Source organism: Sparus aurata, chromosome 4 (assembly GCF_900880675.1).
Source record: "Sparus aurata chromosome 4, fSpaAur1.1, whole genome shotgun sequence".
Classification (NCBI taxonomy): Eukaryota; Metazoa; Chordata; class Actinopteri; order Spariformes; family Sparidae; genus Sparus; species Sparus aurata.
In genome coordinates, this window is record NC_044190.1 from 14,556,574 (window position 1) to 14,580,243 (window position 23,670).

The 23,670-nt window shown below is 38.6% G+C and overlaps 2 protein-coding genes across 33 annotated transcripts in view; both read left to right on the forward strand.

Moving 5' to 3' along the window:
• The first annotated feature begins 1,757 nt into the window (after positions 1-1,757).
• nr1h3 (nuclear receptor subfamily 1, group H, member 3) lies at positions 1,758-14,327 on the forward strand. 6 transcript variants are annotated; one of them, XM_030414638.1, is made up of 10 exons: positions 1,758-1,929; positions 7,222-7,337; positions 7,625-7,867; positions 9,601-9,867; positions 9,954-10,159; positions 10,622-10,801; positions 11,160-11,259; positions 11,705-11,818; positions 11,978-12,072; positions 12,280-14,327. In XM_030414638.1, the coding sequence occupies exons 2-10, from the start codon at positions 7,262-7,264 to the stop codon at positions 12,424-12,426; spliced, it is 1,428 nt and encodes a 475-aa protein (XP_030270498.1). In that variant the 5' UTR covers positions 1,758-1,929; positions 7,222-7,261; the 3' UTR covers positions 12,427-14,327. The 6 variants fall into 6 exon arrangements, with proteins under 6 accessions (XP_030270498.1, XP_030270501.1, XP_030270497.1 ...); XM_030414641.1 differs by having other exon boundaries at positions 1,760-1,929; positions 7,222-7,304; XM_030414637.1 differs by lacking the exon at positions 1,758-1,929 and adding an exon at positions 5,092-5,296.
• A 4,001-nt stretch (positions 14,328-18,328) lies between these two features.
• Positions 18,329-23,670, forward strand: part of madd (MAP-kinase activating death domain) — a 56,620-nt gene continuing 51,278 nt past the window's right edge. For all 27 annotated transcript variants that reach the window (XM_030414236.1, XM_030414250.1, XM_030414240.1 and 24 more), the window contains exon 1: positions 18,329-18,832. The gene's annotated coding sequence lies outside the window, so the exon portion shown is untranslated. The remainder of the gene's footprint in view (positions 18,833-23,670) is intronic.

Here is a 23,670-nt window from a genome sequence, read left to right on the forward strand (position 1 = left end):
GTGAGGACATTTTAATCAGAAGAGAAAGATCCTCATTGACTGATTTTTTTTCTCACATTATGCCTAAACAGACTCTCTTTGTCTTCATGACTGAAGAAACTGTATAAACCAACTGACCTTAAAGGACAGTCTCTTACTCTTTTACTTTGTTTATGTTTGGCGGACCCTGCCACCTCTCTAGCTTCAAACGGTGTTCCCGGGGACCTCATTTTCCTCTGAGGAAAGAACAGCTTGTTCATTCAGTTATGGAAAAAATAAACATAGCTGTGTTTGAATCATAACCTCATTAATTTTGTAAACTTCTCCCAAACTACAAAGCGCCAGTTCACATACATTCTATACAAAACTAGGTGTTTTTGGATATCTGGAAACAATCACTGATAAAACTGTTATTTAACTGAGGTGTTACACTCAAATGGCTGGAACAGATATTTCTTCTTCTTTTTTTTTTTTTGCAAATTATAGATTAAATGTTAAGGAGAAATTGAATGGGACTGCTGGTATGCAGGGGTGGAAAGGAAAAGTATATTAACTTCACAATTTCAGTGTTATATACATAGCATTTTTGCAATTCATACCGCATCTCAGAAGAATGTATATGATTGATTCACTCAAACTATGACAGTCCAGTTGTAAATGATTTTACAGCGTCCATTCTTCTTGTGTCACTATGACTTTTTTCTTTTAGTACATTTTGCCGCTGATTCTTTCATTTCAAACACAAGTCCGGTGTTCCCACACTGAGCAAAGGATCTGAATAAGTCTTCCTCTCGGTTTAAGTGTGACACTGAGTGAGTGGTGTTGTGTCTGTGTCCAGTGATTCATCAGTGTGTGTGTGCATGTGAAGAGGTATAACAGATGGGTTATAAAGGAAGAGGCTGTTTTTTTTACACTCAACCTTTCCCTTTTTAATTTCTAGTTTAGTTTATTGTACTGGGTGTAAAGTAAGACACGATAAAACTGAAACATGATTTATTCTGAAGGAAATTCATGTGCCACAAAATTATTATCATATAAGTTTAAAACCAAATCCACCCACACTGAGTCTGAGGTGCTCCCTTCAGGCCTCTTTGACAATTTATGTAGTCGACCGATGACAGTAAACTTGATAGATAGATGATAGTGAGCACCGCACACTGAGGGTATAAATGTATGACAGTGGTAAAGTTGGGAGGTCTTTGTTTTATTGATGCGATGATGTTTCTTTGTTTTTAATACAGTGGACATGTTTGTGTTTGTGAGACAATTTTCCAAGTTATTCTATTCTATAACATTTTGTCATTGAATATTTATTACAGCAATTCGGACGTTTTGTTCAAAAGATAATCTCACCAGGTAAACAAACATCCTGAAAAAAATCAGTATAAAACCAATGCCTTGCTTGCTTTTGTTTAGTCAGTTATGGTAATGTAACATGCCATATGATTTTCTTTTGGAAAGTTTTCACTTCCAAATGAACAATGAACAATATATATATATATATATATATATATATATATATATATATATATATATATATATATATATATATATATATGTATATATATATATATACATATATACATATACATATATACACATATATATATATACATATATACACATATATATATATATATATATATATATATATATATATATATATATATATATATATATATATATATATATATATATAGCCTGTAAGAGTCGTCACTGGGGATAAACCGTGCAGCCGCAGCTCTCAGCCTGATGTCTCCTGCCTCCTGCTGCTCCAGCGGCAGCCTGAGCTGAGCGGAGCTTCCCAGCGCCGTGCAGTCACATGATGCAACTACGCTGGCTAGCGAGCTAACACGCTAGCATCGGTTGTCAAAGCCGCTGTCAACAGCCAAGAACGGACGGAGTAGCCTACCCTCACTCCCAAGTAGTCTCAAACTCGTGAAGTCTCTGGCAAGTCAATCCGTTTTGCTTTTTTGTCCCCTTTGTTGTTCCCGAAACGTGAAGTTAGCAAAGCTGTCTTAGTTAAACTTGTTTAAAGGGAGTTGCCATCGCGTGCGGAGGTGTTAGCCGAACGAGATTGGCCTTGTTTAGATTGACTTTGAAGCTAATCTCACCTATTTTAGCATCTCTTTGTTTTTAACTAACAATGCCTGAAGGCAAACGAGTTTACGCTTGGTTCATTAAATTGTGTTAACGTTAGCTAGTGCTTACAAGCTGCTTTTGTAGCTCGCTAACTAGCTACGTTTGTTTTCCTGCCAGTTCACTGACAGTAAGGCTAGTAAAGTAACTTACTGAGCTAATGTTAGCAGCAACTCTGAACTACCACGACAGAACAGTGTCAACACGGAACTTGTCGAATGTGTTCGAAGTTGCGACTTGGTTTTCACGTATTTTGCTTCAAAATACTCTAACGAAACAACGCTGATGGTGCTGACGTAGTGTTTGTTGACAGCCAACGAGCTAGCTACCAAGGCTAATTGCATTTGAGCTAACTAAATTAGCTTGACAAAGGATGCCAAGCTGTGACTGCTTGTTCTGCACCTCGCTAAATGTGTCCAGCTGTAGTGTCTAAACAAGGGGTTTCACCGAAAACATCTTAAACACGTCTGTTCCAACCACTACGGTGGTTTAACTTATTCTGCCTCTGTGTGGCTGTGTAGGTCTTGACATCTGTTGCACCTGCGATCGGCTGTCTTTTTCAGCGTTTCTCTCAGTTTGGTGGCCTCACATAAATCCCAGCACTGCTCCACCCAGTGTTAACCTGAGCAGTGTTCTCTGGTGTGGAGAAGTGAAAACATCTGGGTGGATCTGCAAGGCACCCAAATCACTGACTGTACTTCTTCTTCCATCAGTGTGATGGTGGGAACATTGATCCATTCTGGAGTCTGTGACTCCTGAAAAGCACTGACTCTTTGCTTTCACACTGAAGTTCTTGCTGAGTATGACAGTCTGATTTCGCTTCACCGGAGGGCGTGACATCCGTTGGCACCCTGAGATTTTGAGAAAGGAACAGTTCCCACCCGGTCAGGCTGACTGCTTTCATGTCTGGTGTACTGACTTGGAGACATTTATGAACACAGCTTTCTCATAATCAATCTGAAAGTCGCCAGCGTGGTCACTGACAGTTTTTTTAGGCTTCGTTGAAGTCCTCAGTGCAGTCTGGTTAATGGGACCACACCTAAAGTTATTTAAAGAATCTAATTGTTTCTGATTTCTGATGTGCCTGAAATTGGAACATCTATATTATTGACTATTGAACGATGTTGGTGAATTTGAAGCCGATGCAAAGAGCTGATCATATCAAGACAAATTCCTTTATTGCATTTAACCAGTGCAACATCTACACACTTGGTAGATAGCAGTATCCACATTCAGATTTGGTGAGCAATCTGCTAACCATGGAGAAAAAAGAATCAGAAGAGGGAGTTTCAAACAAGACAAACAAACAATCTTATTAGAGCTATTCATCATTCATCGTTTACAATTTAGCAGACGCTTTTGTCCAAAGCGACTTGCCGTAATTCATGCATACATTCATACACTGATGGCGGCGGCTTCCATGCAAGCTGCCGACCAGCACATCAGGAGAAGTTTGGGGTTCAGTATCTTGCCCAAAGATACTTCAAAATGCAGACCAGGAGAATCGAACCAGCGCCTGTCGGAAAACCCCACATTCTTTCACTATTGATGATTAAATCATTCATTCCTGCTCTCTACATCTTAGAACTTCATACCCTCTGTTGTGCTAAAAACAAAAGGCCATGCACTTCTTTTTAAAATACAAAAATGCGAAATTATCAGTTATCTTATCCATATCAGCCACGTCAAGCAGGTAATTTTCGATTTTCTGTATGAATAGAAAAAAATCCATATCGTGCATCCCTAATTTTGTCAAAGAAAACCAGCAAATGATGTCATTTTAGCTGCAACTAAAACATTTTTTAGTTTTCCTATCTTGAAGATGACCAAATGAGTAATAAATGATGTCTAAATAATGTCTGATTGATTTTGCTCTTGATGGACTAATTGGTCTAGCACTGGTTGCTTAATCATCTTAATCCAGTAGTTCTATTTAAACATCTTGTCTAATAACAATTCAGCATCGAGAAACTGTCGCTGAATCACAAATGCAGTTGAATTATACAACTGCTTATCAGAGATTTGTGTAAGATAAGAACCATCCCTGTCTTTTAAGTCAGACGCTCAGGCGATGATGTTAAATGTGTTGTAATTAGCCTAATTGTAGTTTGCATCTGTATTTGTGATTGTGTCTGTTTTAGGCAGAACCACATTGCCTTAGTCAGTGCTTGTCTATCGATTTTGTTGGTGCTTTCATTTAATTTCCAACAGTCTATGAAAACATGCACATGGACAAAGGTGGCCAGCTGATAAGATGCGGGGGACATTGGACTTGAACAGAGAGGTCGGGGTGGAAATGACATGAGTTCACCGGCTGAGCAGAAAGGTTTTACAACCAAAGAATGTGAATTCACCCAATAAAAGTTGATACCTTCTGATTACTACACCCATTGTGTGCAAGAACAGATGTTGGAGCTTGTATAACACAAGTCGAACAAGCTTCAACTTCCGATCCGCTGTGCTGATGTGGAGTTTGACATATTGATTTGTTGTTACTCAATATGCGAGTGTTGAGGTTAGTCTTTTTCTTTTTCTTAGTCTTTTTCTTTCTTTCATTTCATCTTTCAGTTAAATGATAGACACATTCAAGCTAGATGTAGTAATTCAATGTTAATTTCATACACTGTGTGACATTTTTGTGACAGTGGTTGGAGCCCTTATAGACTGCGATGTCAGGTGGTGGACGACAATAATGGTTCCATTTTCAAAGAAATGGAGAAAAGATGAGATTGTCTGCAGGTGTCTTTGTGGTGTGAGGCTATTCAAGGCAAATCGGCTGCTTAAAAACTCCAAGTGGAAAAGGCTGGAACACCACAGCCCTGTGGGGATTTAAGAGCCATGCACATGACCAATAGTAACCTCTTGTGTTCCCTCATTCACCCTCCTCTCCCTCCTCCTCCTCCTCCTCTCCCTCCTCCTCCTCCCTCTGTCTCTCTATCTGTTTTCCCTCCTGTCTCCAATTGGGCTTTGTAGAAAGGGACTTCTTTCCTACTCACTCGCTTCAAGATATTGAGTCACTAAAACTTCCGCCCAGTAAGCCACAGGGGTTTTGGCATCCTCAAGACTCCTCGGGCAAGAAAAGTCATCCATCAGCGCAGGAACATCGACAGACTGTGGTTGTGGACTCACATGAGCGAGATGGATAGGCGATAAATAAGACATCAGCTCCAGAGGTAAGGTCAGTCCAATACTGTCACAGACTCACAGTGGCTGTTAAGTTTCAGTCAAATGGGGCTTTGTGCATAAGTGTTTTTCTTTTCATTTCGGGATCGTCCCCTGTTATTTAGAGCAAAATGCTTTGTAATCAGCGGAAGTGGTTGAAGTAGTTTGAGGCTATTACTGAAAGAATCCCATTAGACTTGCATTCTTTCTTTGGCAAATGCACAGCGGTGCTTCTTGATGCCGACCTGGATAATTTAAAGGCAAACATTAGTCATACTTAGCCTCACTTTAGAGTGATATTTGCCGACAATAAGTGAATACAGTCACAACCGTATTGTAAAGACGAAAAAAAAAGTCACCCAGGTGCCTTTATGCCAACAAGTGTAGCCTTCATTATTACCTCCTGTGTGAAAGCTTTTAACTTGGATGGCTGCAACAATAACCACTCTCCAGGTTAACTGTGCTTCCAAGTTCCGAGGCTTGTCTGTGGAAAATTACTTCCTCCACTGCTGTTGTGGCTCTTTCATGTCTTCTGTTTTATGATGGTTTTCCCCTTGATATCCAGGGAATATAATCTGACAGTCAAGCGCAATCACAGTTGTTCATTCATCCGTTCTCTCGTTTTTGTTGTGACTGTCTTGAGTAATCGCATTCGTACATTTTTGTTCTAAAACTAGTGTTGACTCTCGTGTAGTTTTTTTAAAATCACTACCAGTTCAGCGCCTGCTATCAGCTTTTGGGTTGACATTGATTGCAGCGGTGTTGGGTAATTATATCCTATAGTTTCGTGACAAAAAAGTGACATCACAAGTGGTTACATAATGCAGACTTTGTTTACACACACACACACGCAAACACACACACACACACACACACACACACACACACACACACACACACACATACAGGTACTCAAATTGAATGGGACTCTTGGCAAGCTGTCCAAACTTACTGACTGCAATAGACAAATATCAGCAAAACAAATTTTGATCGGGCATTTGCAGTGTACTTTATTTAGGACCACTGATTTCTAGTCTGTCAGCGGTCTTCAATCTGAAGAGTTTTGTAAAAGGAATGGCAGATTTCCCTCCTGTCTGTCAGGTCTGTCTGTTTTTACACATCATAAGCTGCTGTCTTGTAAACACACAGAGGTGGTTTCCGGTAGGTGCAGCAAAAGCTCTGTGACACAGTTTTAACATAAATTGAAAGCGTATACAATTAGTAATGAAATTACTTATTTGCACAAAGTAATGACTCTGGTGTAGACACAATATGTAGTTTTGAGGCTCGGACAGACCTTGTACACTGTCGCCATGTTGGAGGCCAAACTTGCTTCTAACAGCATTAATCTCCAATAAAATCCAGGTGTTCAGTGTGACGGCAAGCTTACCTAGTCTATGTTCCAAATCAACAAGGAGAGCTGCCTTATTGTATTTTTGTTTGTCGGACATATGACAGACAGCATACATTTTTAAACTGGGCTTTTCTTCTCGCACGCTGGCTAAGAATAGCTGAAAATCATGCGTGTGTGTGTGTCTGCTGAATCAGTTTCCTGAAATGCGTCCATATGTGACACATGACAAACTTTCATTTCTGCTTTCACAGTCAGTTAGCTTTGCTGCTCACGCTTTTTTTTTTTACAGACAGGATCTGAGTTGACTCCACTTGTCATATTTGAGATCTTTCTAAGAAGCACATTGTGCTGTCTAGCTCATAAATGCCCTTCCATTGATGCAATACAACCACATCCCTGTTTTGAATGTGTCCACAGCCTACATCAGGTTACTATAAACAGTCCACCACAGTGACAGCTGCTTTCAGCAAAAGGGAATTTTTGGTTTTTGCTTGATGGATTTGTTTTGGTTATACTTTCGTTCCTACTGAAACAAAGTTGGTGAAATTGCTGTCATAATGAGTAAGATTTGTGTTTTTGTTGCACAGGTACACGTTGATTTCGTTATGACAAGCTGCTGTGCAGAAGATGTCCACGCTGTCTATGACTGATATCCCAGATGTTGGTCATGGTAAGAGGAACCATCTCTGTATCAGTGCACTGTGTGAGTCAAACTGGACAGGGATCAGTTCTCTGAGTCTTTGTTTTGCTACGTGTTTGGCAACAATCTTCTCCTTGAATGCTCTGAGTATTCAGCCTGGGCCTTCTAAGCTGTTTATTACTTTGTCCACCTCAAAAGAACATGGGTGTGTGCTGAACAAGTGCACTAAAATGTATCCTAACAAAAGAGTGACAGAGCAGAAATATAGTATACATAGACTACATAAAGTGGTCACACTGTCGCACGGTGTTTGCTGGTGGTTTTGATCGTGTTTGCGTCTCGTCCCTCAGATGAGAGTAAGGTGTTTGACGGGGCCTCTGAGCTGCAGCTGGACTGCATGGTTGAGGAAAGCAGTGGAAGCGCCACAATGAAGCACGACGGCCTGCTGTCGCTGGCTGACCTCTCCCACCCAGATGACTTCCCTGCCCCCCCTCACAACGGCCCTTCACTGACTGACATGAGCAGCCCTCTGGCGATAGAGCCAAGTGACATTAAGCTGGATCCAGCTGCAGGTGACACATCTGCCAGCACAGGTGAGAGAGAAGTACTGCATTTTAAATGGCTGTAGTACACAAGTTCGACGCTTCTCTCTAGAACTGACATTAACTTTGAATCCTTGAATAAACGGCACACAGTCTTTTTGAAGTGCCACATTGCTTGTGCGGAAGATCAATGTGCAGTTTCTGTAAATGTTGCTGCTTTAGTCATCATTAGTCATCGTCTGGGGAAAACAAGGCATCGCTGTGTGCATCACCATTCTGAGAGAGTCTTAGCTGATTGTGGTCAAGATTAAGGCTTAAGACAATAACTCAAAGTCAAAATTGCAACATGGCCTAAAGCAAGATCAAGCTAAAATGTGTGAGATGTTCTGGCTTCCAAATCTTGTCCTCAGGATGTAAAAAAAATATGTTTGTTTGGTACGAACCCAAACAAATGTCACATCATCATGATTTTTAAAGTTTTTTCAGTGAAAATAACAACTGTTGCAAAAATTATCATTCCCAATAATCTGGAATCATAACGCAAAATGCTTTAATATGATATATGGTTTGTCTCAAGACCAACCAATATTTTTTTTCTGGTAACATCACCATAACCATAGACATGTCTTGTAGGTCTTGTAGATATATTTATTTTAGCTTCTGTAAAACTTTATCTTAGTCAGCCATTTAAATTCATTAGAATGGTTACTCACTGAGGTAGACACTAGTTTGTTAGCTTATCCACCTGTCCTCTATGCTGTTGGTCTTTTTTTTTTTTAAAGATTTTTTCGGCATAGACACCTTTATTAAGCAGTAGACAGATAGGAAATATGAGAGAGAGAGGGGGATGTGACATGCAGCAAAGGACCTCCGGCCGGAATCGAACCGGGGTCGGCTGCGTATATATGGCATGCGCTCTAACCACTCGACCACCTGCGCGCCCCTGTTGGTCTTTTTAAATGAAACTGTAAATGATATTGTACCTTGTGTATATTAATGGGAGTCAATAAAATATTTTTAAACTTTAATGCAGTGTGCTACTACTTCGAGCCTTGAAAATAACTCAGTAGTTGAATGAACATATCTGACATCTGACAATTCAAGGTTTGAATCACAAATTGGATCAGCTTGTACAAGTATATCTGATAATCTAGTAGTTCAGTGTCTTTACTATGTTGTATCCTTATTGTGAGGTGCTTTAAGGCTGACGAAGTAATGTGTACTAGAATTGATATATCTTTTCCAGTGAGTATTTTTTCTGTTGAAAAGACATTCAAAAAAATGGCACCTGTGAAGAAACATTCAAAACTGGTTTAAAAGTGAACGTTTTTTCCATAGACTTTTTGAGACGTTAAACCTTCAACCTAACGAATAATCAAAATAACACAATTTGTGTTTTGTGACACATTGATCTTGTCACTGCATTTTAGCTGGTTGAAAAGAGGGCAAAGACGTTCAGACCGAATGTCACCCAGTTTTCAACTAGAAATCAGCAGCTGATGCTCACTGGGTTGTTAAATTTATAAATATTAAATCTTTTTCTTTGCATTGTATATCCTACATTATGTGCATATAGAGCCATCTCTGACTTATCTCAGTTGAGATTAGATGCCTACAAGTACTCATCTTGTCCTCATGCTAATGAGGCTAGACAAGCAGATGTGGCCTGGCCTCTAGCACACATCTAGTAACCCTCTGTATTCAGATTACCGCCTCCTGAATTTCATTCACTGAAATTGTTGAACATTTTTATTTTGATGTATTCTCTTTTTTTGTGTGTATAGATGGTCAGCCCGTGAAAAGAAAGAAGGGGCCTGCCCCGAAGATGCTTGGCAATGAGGTGTGCAGTGTATGCGGTGACAAGGCCTCTGGTTTCCATTACAATGTGTTGAGCTGTGAGGGCTGCAAGGGCTTCTTTCGACGCAGCGTCATTAAAAGTGCCCAATACTCCTGCAAGAACAATGGCCGCTGCGAGATGGACATGTACATGCGCCGCAAGTGCCAGCAGTGCCGCCTGCGCAAGTGTCGGGAGGCGGGCATGCTGGAGCAGTGTGAGTGTCTGCACGCCAGATGAATTATGAGTATAAAATGTAACATTAACCGTTAGTCAAGATGTGCATCCCTCTTTGGCCTGTAGGTGTGCTCTCAGAGGAACAAATCCGACTGAAGAAGATGAAGAAGCAGCACGAGGAGGAGACGGCCCGCTCGTCCACAGTGGTCACCCCCACCCCTCCTCTGGAAGCAGTCGCACTGGATCCACAGCAGCAGGAGATGATTGAGAAGCTGGTGGCCATGCAGAAGCAATGCAACAAGAGGTCGTTCCTCGACCGGCCAAAAGTCACAGTAAGTGAACATCTGTGAATGGATAGATCTGTAGATTTGGGTTGTTCTGACCAGTTCAGGGCCTTTCATGTGATTTTATTGCCGAATTCAGTCGGCCTACTTAAAACGACGAGAATAAGAAACCAAATATGAATACCTTCAAACGGTTGGTTGTTTGTGACAATTAATTTGGACGTTAATAAAAGCTTCAGTGAGGGTGGCCAATATGCTTGCAGGACATGACAGCTGTATCAGAAAAATAGCTGCTGTAGAGACAAAGTATCATTACTGTGCTGAGGTGTGGAGGTAAATTGAGAGTCACAAACACCTGTCAATGTCTGGTCAAAGACTTGATTTGAGCATCTCTGCTCTCCAGGTTCAACTTCGCATATGTTGTGTCTGATGCTTTGCTGATTTATAAACTCATCAGGTGATGTTCATTCTTTGTTAACCATTTCATACATTTGTGTGTGCATCCAACAGCCGTGGCCACAGAGTCAGGACTTACAGAATCGAGAAGTGCGTCAGCAGCGCTTCGCCCACTTCACTGAGCTCGCAATCATGTCGGTCCAGGAGATTGTGGATTTTGCTAAGCAGCTTCCTGGTTTCCTAGAGCTCACAAGGGAGGACCAGATTGCTCTACTGAAGACATCTACCATTGAGGTTTGTCATGATTTATTAGTATATAAGTACTTATTTTCTTGATACTGTAGCTTCAGATTTAAAAGGTTTTCTGAGCTCTCAGTGCAGGCACTGGAACTGTACATAACTTACTTGAAAACAGCACTTACTAGATTATGTCACAAGTAAACTAAATACACAAACTTTCTATAACAACAAGAATTGACTCTTATATGTCAGTAAGGTCATTTTTTTTTTTGCAGTTTTAGTAGGCAAGAATGACTGAGAGTTGACATTCTCTAATTACTGGTGGCAAAAACTCTGCATATCTCCGCTCAGCTAGTCTTAGTTTGGCTGCATGTTAATGTTACACTTAACAAGATGTGTTTTTCTTCCTCAGATCATGCTGCTCGAGACATCTCGGCGGTACAACCCTGCTATTGATAGCATCACGTTTCTGAAGGATTTCAGCTATAATAAGGAGGATTTTGCCAAAGCAGGTGGATTTGCTAATTACTTCCTGTCAAATTTTAATGGAAGATGTGAATATTAGTTATGATTTAAGATGATTGCATGTGTTCCAACTGTCTTGGTGCTTTTTACTAAAAGGTATGAGAAGATTTTTTTTAGTGTTAATACCTTTTTTTCTGAACCATCATTTAAACCATAACTATTGTAGCAACTTGACAGTTACCATAAGATATCAGCTACGATATTTTTAAATCATAAATGCAGTTTGTAGTTGTCACAAATGGGGTATAATTGATATGTAATCTATATAGAGAAAGAAACATCTGATGCTCTTGCTTCATTGTTTACAATAATAATAATAATAATACTAGTAAGTAAACCCTAAAGCACACAAAGTATTATTGCATACATTTCCTTCTTTAAAGTGACGAAATGCTTCCTTCCTTCCCTCTTTCTCTACTCTCACCTTCTCAGGGCTTCAGTTCGAGTTCATTAATCCCATCTTTGAGTTCTCAAAAGGAATGAACGACCTGCATCTGGACGAGGCTGAATACGCCCTGCTCATCGCCATCAACATCTTTTCTGCAGGTCAGAATCATAAACTACACAACCTGCAGTGAATCCTAAGCATGCAGGGCTCAAAGTGAAAGTGTATCTAGAGCTGAAGCCGCCACTGTCAGTTATTTCTAATAATCTGTAATAAAAGAGATTAACAGGTGTGTGTTTTGTTTGGTAAACTCTGTTTAGATCGGCCGAATGTGCAGGATCATGATCTGGTGGAGCGACTGCAGCAGCCCTACGTGGACGCACTGCGCTCTTACATCATGATAAAGAGACCAAATGTAAGCGCCCAGCGGTAACCTCTTTGACCGGCAGTATGTCAGCATGACCTGGCTATAGTCCTCACAACAAGAACATTGGGTCAGGGCTGAGGTTAGAATGGTTAGAACAACAGTGACATAAAAGTGAATGAGAAAGGCCATTATCAGAAACTGTAAAACTGTAAAACTGTTTATTTTTTAAAATTTTCGTTTCAATGGTTTCCTCAGGATCACTTGATGTTTCCCCGTATGCTGATGAAGCTGGTGAGCCTTCGCACACTAAGTAGCGTCCACTCGGAGCAGGTTTTTGCACTTCGCCTCCAGGACAAGAAGCTTCCCCCGCTGCTATCAGAAATCTGGGACGTCAATGAGTGACTGCAGACCTGATGTCACCTGATGTGGCTGTGTGAAGACTGAGACAGACATTGCATTGAGCAGGATCACTGACTCCTTTCTGCCCATCTGGTCAGGGATTGGTTATAGCGTTTTTTTGTTGTTTTTTTTTCCTGGTGGGAGGAGAGCATCATTGCCCTTTGCTCTCAAACAGACTGCTAACTGGTTTTGTGTTCATAAGGAGCAACATGAACACCTAGTTTTCCTTGAGCGATTTTGTTGTTTTTCTTTTTGTGTAGATGCTGACATGATTGTGGCGATTTTAAATACCAGCATCAGGCTCTTCAGCCAGTTATCTCTGATTTAATATTTGTTGAAGTTATGTTGATCCATAGTGCAGTTCTGTACTCATCCGCTAAGAATTACAATGCAACATTTCTGAGCAGGTCTTAGCTGTGGCTGTCTCAAACATCAGGATTACAGCTGCTCGTTCAGTTGAAATAGTGATTTTTGCAGTTGTGCAATAGGTGGAAAAGGATAAGCATGTGCAGACCGATATCTGCTGTTCACTTTATTGATGTTTGGGTAAAACAGTAGGCCATGTGGCTGGTGTTGTGCATAGCGATATGGCAACAAATAGTTTGTGTTCCTTTTGGCATAAGTGCAGAAATCAAAAGGTTGGTGTAGTCGCTCAGGTAAAGTAATGTGAAGCAGACCTCTGGAAACTGGAGGCTTCTTTAATTTCTATTAGATTAGTTTTCTTCCAAGTGCTTAAGGGACCCTTTTGGTCATTTATAGATGCCCATTAACGTTCATGTAAATTGTATATTTATTTTCACAAGAAAACTGTATAGAGTGCACCAATGGAACGTATCCACAATATTGTACAATCACATACTAACGCACAAGAAGGTAAACCTCAGTGCAGGTGACTGGCAGTCTGCGCCCTCATTTACAGGAAATGGTGATGCGACTAAATCGTATTCTTTCTTTTATTCCTCCTTTTTTTTATTTTTATTTTTTTTACACAGAGCGCTGGTACCTTGAAATAGGTGGTACTTATGTGTCCTCAAAATTCCATGTAAAGATTAAATGTTCTTTAACAAAGAAAGTCAAACCTTCATCTCTGTGAGCCTCCTTTCAAATGAATAATATCCCACTCTGACAAAGTTGTATTCTTAAATCAAAACAGAAACGATTGCTTCTATTAACACCTTACTCGTCTTTATGTTCATGTGAGATACATTAATTTCATTACAAGGCAGTACAGTTATTTCCAGATTTTGGTTCTGTTTATTAACGCAAACTTTTAAAGGTGAGAGAAACGTACAACCAACATTTGTGTAGTTTGAACAGGATGTAGAGAATTTCACAGGCTTTTATTTTTGATAATATACTGTATGAATGATACTGAGAAAAAGGTGTACAGCTGAATATTCACTGGAAAACGAGCTTAATCTAAAGGTCTACTGTTTTTCGCGAGTGTCTTCCTCGAAGGGTTACTCGACACCAAATGCTTTAACTGGTTAAATTCTGGAAATCCTCACTAAAAAACTGTACCAAAATCTTTATTAACAGGGAGCAGAGAACAGGAAATAAGTAGAAACAAAAAGTTCATAGGTTGATGAGGAAAAGTACAGACTTTTTAGATGTTTATATTTATGCTGTGTTTTCCATTCATTTTCCTGTGCAGTGTAAACTTGAAATGCATAATGGATGATAAAGGAATGTCACTGCAAATTCACAAGTGTGAAGTTTATTCTCTCTTCATACTCAAGAGAGCTGAAAACTTGACAACATGTCTTTGAAGCTTGTTTTTGAAATGATGGTAAATTAAGTGCCAGTTAGAATCAGGCATTATAAATGATTGTATTTGTTTTTCTCCACCCTCAGCTACAATTTCTTAATGGCTTTTAATTAATAAAATTGTATTTAACAGCTAATATGTCACATGATTCTTGACATAAGCACAGAAATACAAAAACAGGTGTCCTCAATCATTATAATAAGCAGGACGAGTTTTGATTTGATCCATATAAGATACTCTTGTGATGAGGCTTGTGTATTTTGACATTTTCAGTGTCAGACTTGTCTTTTTTCCCTCTTCATCCACCACCATGTCTGTATTGCATAATGTTTTTGTTTAAATCAGTGACCTGCTATGGATCCTCCAGATGTTTTTTAAAAACAGGCCTTTCTTCACAGCAGACATTTTGACTTGTCACAGTAAGAAAAGCACAGGTGTTAATGATATTATTTAAAAAAGGAAAAAGGAAAAAAAAGAACGTCTCTGTTCTATTTAACTATTCCAGTAAGCCATGTGGACAGTTAACCACCATGCAAAGTAGCAGGGCGCTAAAGCAGCCATTACTTTTATCATTGACACATGTGCTCCTCCTATTGTGACATGTTAAAATGTCCTCCATGACAAAGAGTTATTGTTTTATATCCCTGCTGATTTAACAGGACTGAAACATGTGTCTTTGAGACCCAGGCTTAATCTTAAGGATAAATGTACCCAATGAAAATTCAGTATCTACTCACCTTAATGACAGTGGAAACTTGGGCAAAGTGTCATATTTCAAAACACTTTTCTTGAGCTTTACAGCAAAACAGCGTTGCAGTATTGTAAACAACTATAGAAGATGGGGACTTGTTTTAAAACCAAAAATCTACTGTACGAAAAGACAATGGCTTCATACAGCTCATCTGGTGTAATCCAAGTTTCCAGAAGCACTGAAATCCCTAATTGATTTGAAAAGACGTTTTTTTATTCTGGACGAGCTGCTGGGAGCAATTTTTTACATGTATATATATATATATATATATATATATATATATATATATATATATATATATATATATATATATATATATATATATATATATATTTTTTTTTTTTTTTTTTTTTTTTTTTGTTCAGTTTCCTACTGTTACGTTTAGCACGAATCCCCATCGACTTCCAAGTGTAATAGAGAATACTTCGACGCTGTTTTGCTGTGAAGCTCCAGAAATGTTCCGTTTACTTCAGAACTGACCCAACTCTCCATATTCATGACGGTAAGTAAAATAATGACTGAATCTTCATTTGTGGTGAACTCCCCCTTTAACAAATTAAGCAAAAAAACACAGTAATTACAAAAAAGCATAACAAAACTATTGGTGAGTTCACTGCATAGGTTGTAATTGCTATTTAATAATGACATAAATCATTGTGGTGACTAATCTGAGTGACAGATGCTGGGTTAACACTGGTTGATTTAAGAGACTGACCTCTTGCAACAGAGGATATAAGACTGTAAATGGAGCTCCACCTATTGGTTGGTTGAATGAATACAAACAAAAGGATGGTTTCCTTCCACATCCTGTATTGTATTAACACTGGTGCAGTATGTTCTTGAGCCTGCAAGATCATCACTGAAACAAAAGGAACCAGTGTTCTCCTTCCTCTCCCCCAACAGTTGCTCAAAAAACACCTGACGTAAGGCTCCAGTTGTGCAATTGTTTCTGCTACTGGGTGCAGGTGTGGTGCAGTTATACGAGACAACACAGTTTAAGTTTCATTCCCATTAGTTAAATGTCAAATGTTAACTTAATTACACTTATAAGAAAGTATAAGTAAGAAAGAAGAAGTATACTTTTCCACTGATAAGGAGCACATGAAGGCAGAAGTCAATGATGCCCTGGTATTTTCTGACCATGTTTAGTATCAAACATTTTTGCCTTTCCTGTCAAAATCTGATTTACTTTTTATTGATGCTCTGAAAACGTTTTTGCTATTGATTTTCTTACATCCTTCTTGTTTTTGACAAATGAATCATATGAAAAGGAAGCAGATTAATGTGGGAGTGTGCAGCGTTTTGAAACCGCACCAGTGATTGTTTCAGTCGATTTTCTTTTGGGTCCCTTTGCAATGTAATGTGGAGATTTGCTTTTGGATTTAAGTCTGCTTCTTTTATGCTATCTCTCGCGAAACGCTGACTATTACGTTTATAGTAGCCCCTGTAATACTGGGGTGAATTTCCATCACAACCTCAATTTGTAAAGTTGTGCTGAACTCTGGTCAAATGAGCAAAAACCATCAGTTGTTGACTCTTACAGTAAATCTTTCTTTGCAACCGTACATGCTGTCAAGTTTAAATGTATTGTACATACTGTTATTGTCGCCTGATCTCATTTACTTCCTGTCTTCAAAGGGTGGCACTGTAAACATTATTGGTATATAGAAATGCAAACCTATTTTAATACTGTAACTCCTGAAGACCTTCTGTTTTGTATGTACAGTATATATTAAAGCTACGCTGTAGTGCTGATATGTTTGGAATCAGAGTCACTTGTTTGTTTGTTTTTACACAGAGGATGATGTCCAAATCATGTGGCGCACAACTACAAAACCAAATAGCAGCGAATCCGTTTGAAAAGGTCATGATAATTATAGATAATATACAAAAGCATTAAGATCATATTTACAGTATAGTATAGGCCTATAACTTTACAACATACATACCAAAATAGCATTTGTTTTGTACTTAAAATTGTGAGTGCTGGGTTAGGGCATTCAAATTTGTATCACATGCTAAAACATACAACATATTCATGTTAGGATTCATATTCATGCTATTTTCAAAAATAGTATGACATGAATTAACTAGAAATATAAACTGTTTTTAAAAGCTACTCAATCCCATGACGTTAACACAATGATGATGGCAAACTTTTTTTTTTAATCAAGTTTACAAAATAATGCAGCAGAGCCAGAGAGGTGCCCACCTCCTTGTCAAATCCTGGCACCTATGTTACCCACAATGCAACACATCCACCAACAGCTCTGTCAGAGATACAGGTGCGTTATGCTGGCAGCAGCTGATGTGGCGTTGACCTGCTGGCCACAAGCAGAAATGAGAAGTCTGGAGGAGCAGCTCCTTCTAGAGTCACACAATATTTCATACAAGTTTTTAATACCTGCAGTAGAACTACTGTGACCTGTAAAGAGACTTTGATGTATACAATGTATGGAGATCCATTTATTCAGAGTCCTCCAACATGGACAGCACGTGTTTAAAGAAAGTACAAATGTTTTTTCTTACTATAGAAAGTGTAGTTTGATTATAAAAAGAACTTACAAGCTTTTTTTTTTTTTAGTTTTAAATGGGCTTCTGAAAGCTAATGAGTGGACAGAGTTCAACTTTTTTCAAAATACACCCCTTTATCCCAAAATGTTCACCTTGCCACTATTTGGAGCTTTGGTGGTATTCAAAAATTGGACAATATTGATTTAAAATGTGCAGAAGCTACACTGTAGTTTATGATACTCTGTAGACATTTAGAAATACTGTATATATACATACACACACACACACACACACATATATATATATATGTATACAGTATATATATATACATACACATCTCTCTCTCTCTGTAGAGCTGAAGAGCTGTGTAGAATGTTGTTAATTAACATAAAAACAAATATTGACTTTATACAAGCTCTTTATCAAGATTGACTGTGGATTTATATATAAAGCAATCTTTTCAGTGCACAATTAATTTGAAATTTGTGAATTCATATTTGTTGTTTTTCTGTTCCCAAAATTGGGGTATTTTTATTTATTTTAATTAGTTTTTGGTAAATGTACAATGATATAAATATTTTCTAGTTTTCGGCTTCTTATTTAAATTGTTTATTTTGTTCTTTTTCACTTACATATTTTTATTTCATTAAGTATACTGTTTTAACTGATGCTCTCTATTCCTGTTGTGCCCTTTGCTGCTATAATAATGCACATTTCCTGACTGTGGGAGTAAGAAAGGATTATCGTGTATCTTAAATACGTGATAGTATCTTACGGCCAGCCTTTTTGGTACATTTTATTGTAAGAAATTGTGGTGAATAATTGCACAGTTTGGGGGGGCTGGCACATCATACTCCTGGTCCCCACAAAAGTTTTGGCCGGCCCTGCGAGGCAATAAAACACGTCAAATACTGCAAATATCCAGACTGATAACTGAATGAAGAAATACTACTGCTACTAGAACACATGTTAGTGCCTGTGGGGAGCATGCAGTGGATTTCTTTGGTCTTGCTTGTCGCTTCCGTCGGGTCGGGCTGTGAGTATGCGGAACTCCCTGCAGATGATGATGAAGAGGATGTTGTGAAGGCAGGTTGTAACTGACCGAGCCACCCGTTCATCGAGCAGAGAGGCGGACATACATCTCGCATCCTTTTCTATGCTGCGAAGCTGTCAGACGGGAAAGCGAGCCTTTCTAGCCGTCGTTCTCGTCTAACGTTTCTAATGATAAACCGTAATATTAAAGAAAGAAGGCTGAATTCAGACAAACAGCGCTTACCTTGCTCCCTCAGTGACCGAAGAAGGCACCCACCACCCAGGCCGACATCAGCAGCTGGCTTCGCTGCGAACGTTAGCGGCTAATCGGCTAATGTATGCAGGTAAGGATGTTCTTACTCAACGCCTGTGACATTTAAACCACTCAACACCATGTATAACGTTTGTTTTGAACTGTTGTCTCATGTCGCCACCGCCTGTTAAATGTGACAAGTTAGCATTTGTTATCCATATCAGTGAAGCTACTGTTAGCAGCTAACCAGGCAGCTAGCTAGCTGGCTAATCCATCAGTGACGTAGGAAACCATAAAGCTAGCAGAGTGGAGGTGAGATGATGCATCTTTGAGGTGAACATGTAGGACAAGTCAAGGCCTGACAGCTTGTTGGAAATTTAAATAAAGGACGACACAGCCACAAGATACACGACTTGCTCTCTAGGAGCTATCAGGAGGCGTTGGCATCGCCTTATATGTTATAACGCTTCTATCCTATTGTTACCCCCAATGTCATTAACTGTCACCCTAATCTCCACAGTTAGCTTGTTAGGTAGTAAAACTGCCGCTACACCTCGTCACTAACGTCAGCTCATATTGGATTTGCACTGTGTAAATGACACCCATTCCCTTTAAGTCGTGTGTCATTGTAAACCCACCGCTCCTCACGTCTGTAGCATCGTTTTGCAATTGTATTGTTTTACACAATGTCAAACCAGCTTCCGACGAAAACACGACTGATGAAATAAGGCAGTTGATTTAATAGTAAGTGGACTGAACGACCGTGACATTAAGGTGAGTAACAGATAGATGGAATAGTGTAGAATGAATGACTCATATCATCCTGGTGCTAAATGTTTTATCATCGTTAAGGCGTGCTATACGTAACATTTCATTCAGTATACATCTTAATGTAATGTCAGGCAAAAATCAGGTCAAACACATGAGAAAGCGCTGTCTTAAAACAGGGCTAGGCAGTTTATCAATAATATATTATGTCCAGACAACTTTATTAATCCCATCTCCGCAGTTTGCTTGCCCTGCACACATACTTCAGTAAAACATGCTGTAAGATGTCAGTTGAGTAGTAAATAAAATAATAGATAGAAATACAATAAATAAAATATGTTGAGGAGCTCAGTGGAAAAATAATCTATAATAAATAGAGAATGTTCATAAACAGTTTGATCATCAATTAATAAAATACAAATAAAAAAAGGTAAAATCCATAGAAAAACATCTCCAGATGGTCCAGCAGTTAGTTTTACAAGCAGGTAAAACGTAAAGGCACCCTCAGAGTAAAAGAGAGAATTCACATTTAAGAATGAAAATACTACAGATTTGAACAATGTTGTTCAGATTGTCTCTGTCTTTCTCATGTTGTCATGATATGAGACATTACATCATCTTAGATGTTGGATATTGTGTTGTCTTTTCCTGATTTTAAAGGCTGCATTACAGTATGAGTATGATGTTATTTAGTTGAACCCACCGCACTTGTTTTAACACTTGCCTTTACCATCGCAGTCATTATATTCTGTTGATGATTACTGATGATTATTTATGAAAAAAATCATAGTCCAAGTCATCACTGCAATATTCTGTCATTATATCAATATCAGGCTATTTGCTATGGTTGAATTACATAAAGAAATGGCACGGTATTGATTGACTGAAATTTTAGGACATTATTTTTGGGGTTTTGAATAAATGATTTGGGATTGTGACAAATGTTTGTGAATGGAATACACTATTCACTAATACACATCGAGCTGAGCTGCCTGTTAATCAAGAATAAGTGAACGCTTGCCATGCTCATATATGATGTGGCATCTTATTTGAGAACAGAATAGAACTCTTTAATACACAAGTGAAAAGTGAACCTATTGAATTGAATAAATCATAACATAAAGATATGCTTCCTGTTAATGGGAAAATACACATTTGTGTTAATTTGCATGTCAGCAGAGAATAGATCACTATAAGTAGCCTACTTATTTTTTGTGAAGTTTGTGACCTAAAATTAGGGTCATAGGCAGGCAAGGTCGAAAGAAACATGGCTTCTATTTGGATTGAAACGAAAATATAAGTAGAGAAAACGGATTCAAGATGTTTATTGGCACTCTGTTTGTACAAATACTTGTGTCCAATTTTTTGATAGTACTGATATAACATAGTATTGTATTTTTGTCAGTGGTGGCCTGGAGAGTTCAGGGCCATCATTTTGTGCTCACCAGTTTTTATTGACTGGGGGCCAAAATAGTTCTTGTACCATTGGTTCAGTATTAAAAGATTGTAATCCTAAAGTGAGACTGCAGTGATCAACACATCTTATCTACACTACATCCCTCTCTTGTGTATGTCCATCGCTGCTTACTGCTTTTCGTTGTGACTGGCGAGAAATGCTGTCCATGTTGGACGCCTGTGAATCATATCTATCTCTCTGTGCTTATGTAACCAGTGAGTGCTGCCTGCAGATCACTCTGACCACATTCATCTGTTGTGTTAACCTACATCATTATCTTGCCTTTGAAGATCACACAATGTTGTGGTGATCCTTTTTTTAAAAAAATTTCTGTAGAGAGACAAAACAAGGTTCAATACCGAGCTCACTCATTACATATAATCAGTGAAGTGGCGTAGTGCTCCTGTTGTCATCTAAAAATAATGCTGTGGTTCTGTATCTTTGTGCTGGATGAGTCGCCTCCAGCTCTGCTTTCAGCTCTGCTGCTTCATGAAATAGCCATTTTGGCTTTGCACCAGGAAACGTTCATGTTGCCAGACCTGCATGTTGATTCATTGTCCTGATGGGGTTGTAAGATAAATTGAGTTAGATCTGTATTCTGCATAGGCCTAAGCCACACTGTTGGAATATATTTAGCTGTATGATTTATTTCCTTTGCTGTATAAGCCACTGCTGTGACTATGAGGAAGGTTTACATTGTCTCAGCTCTCTAGCGTACAACATAGTGGTTCAATTAATTGTGCAAAAAATCTACAAAAAACTAGCTTTGAAAAAGGAGTGTCTGTATCCTTACCTTAACCTTGCAGTGTTTTGGAATAAACTTAACAAAATGTGATGGCTGTTGACATAGGCTGACTCAACAAGCGATGTGTCATGTCTCAGCCCACTCTTTAGTGCTGTTTGAACCATGTCTTCATATGGAATTGCACACATCAAATACTTCAGCACTGAAAAGATTCAGTCAATTTACTACTTATTCTTTATGTTAACCCTGTCAAGTATGAACCAGCTTAATTTATTCCCAAAGATGAAAAGCATGATGTTAAAAGTGTTCTGTAACTAAAGTGGCTATGTTTTATACTAATATGTCAGTTATAATGGTGTAAATATTCTTCATTTCGGATGTGTTTGGTAGTTAAGTAAGATTTTGTCCATTTTGTTCCATCAAGAAGCCCATCTGTGAATGGCTGCGCTGCTCACATTTAGAGCTATTAGACATAATTACACCCATAATGCATTGCAAGCCTTCTGTGATAAAGTCAGCCATAACATCCACTGGATACAGCTGCATCACACGCAAGGACGTTTAATCACACGCTGACTGTGCTCCGGTTGCCCACTCATGACTTGTATGCATCCTGTCTGACTTGTTTGTGTACCTGCCTGGTCTGTTCTTGCCTGACAAGAGGCATGAAATTCACTTGTGAAATGTCAACATTACCTTGTAGTTGACATTCATTAATATCTAATGATGCATTTTACATGTTAATGAAAAGATATTGATTTTAATGCTTTTAGTTTTCATATAGTTTTTTTGCATCAATATAGATAGAAAATGACATGTTAATGAGCAGTCAAGCTTCCTGTTTTGAAAACACGGTTTGAAATTTTTGTTTCTATCAAAATAATTAAAACAAAAAAGGTAGTTTGATGACTTCATGAAGTTGGATGGGATCATGAGAGTTGTTGTCTTCATTGTTAAATGACCTCTATTACTGATATAAATGTATGTGACGTGACAGAAATGTTGATTGTTGATAGATGATTTGATATATTTATTTACATTTATGTTTGGTTACATTCACCCACTTCCCTTTATAAAGTGCAGATTTCTCTTGAACATTGCTGGAAAAATTTGGGTTAATGTAAGTACACAGCTCAACAAAACACATGCATAACAAAGTTCTTTTTGTTTTTTTTTACGTTTTGATGCAATTTTATATGTTGTGCTAAAGCTAAAGCTTTATATATACATACATACATACGTACGTACGTACGTACGTACGTACGTACATACATACACAGAGAGTGAGAGAGAGAGAGAGAGAGAGAGAGAGAGAGAGAGATATTAATGAGTCAGTAACACACACAACAAGAGGTTATGATTTTTTTTACTAAGCCTGTATTTTGCTTGTAAGTGATAGAGGTCTAATCATTTTAAACCAGTGCCACATCGAGTCCTTTCCCCTTAATGTTAAATCACACATTTAACGGGGAATGAACCAATGAGATGTACTATATATGAGCCTTTGGCTCAATTATTGGTCCATTAGCTTATCAGTATGAGGATAATGGCCTTTAAGAGACAGCGAAAAAATGCTCTGGTGTTTGTGTTTCGGGGTGGAGTTTCTGCATGTGCCATTTGTTGCTGTAAGAGTAAAGGCTGTGTCACAAGTCGATCCCATCACTGAACATTGTCCTCTTCACTACATGCTAATGTATGACATGACATTATATATTACAGTATAATGTATGAAGCATAAAGCATCAGCAGTTACAAGTTTTTTCTCTTGTCCATCAAAATGAAACAGTTCCTTTATAGAGCCGCCATTTTGTAAAAACGTTTCACAATCATGCTGAGGAGAAATCTGCTGTGGAGGAGACACAGATACCAAATTCTGCTCTGACTAAAGTCTTCACTGCAGCCACAAGCTGTTCATTATGCTCTGTCCCTGCTGTTTATGAACTGTATTGCTGTAGATGTA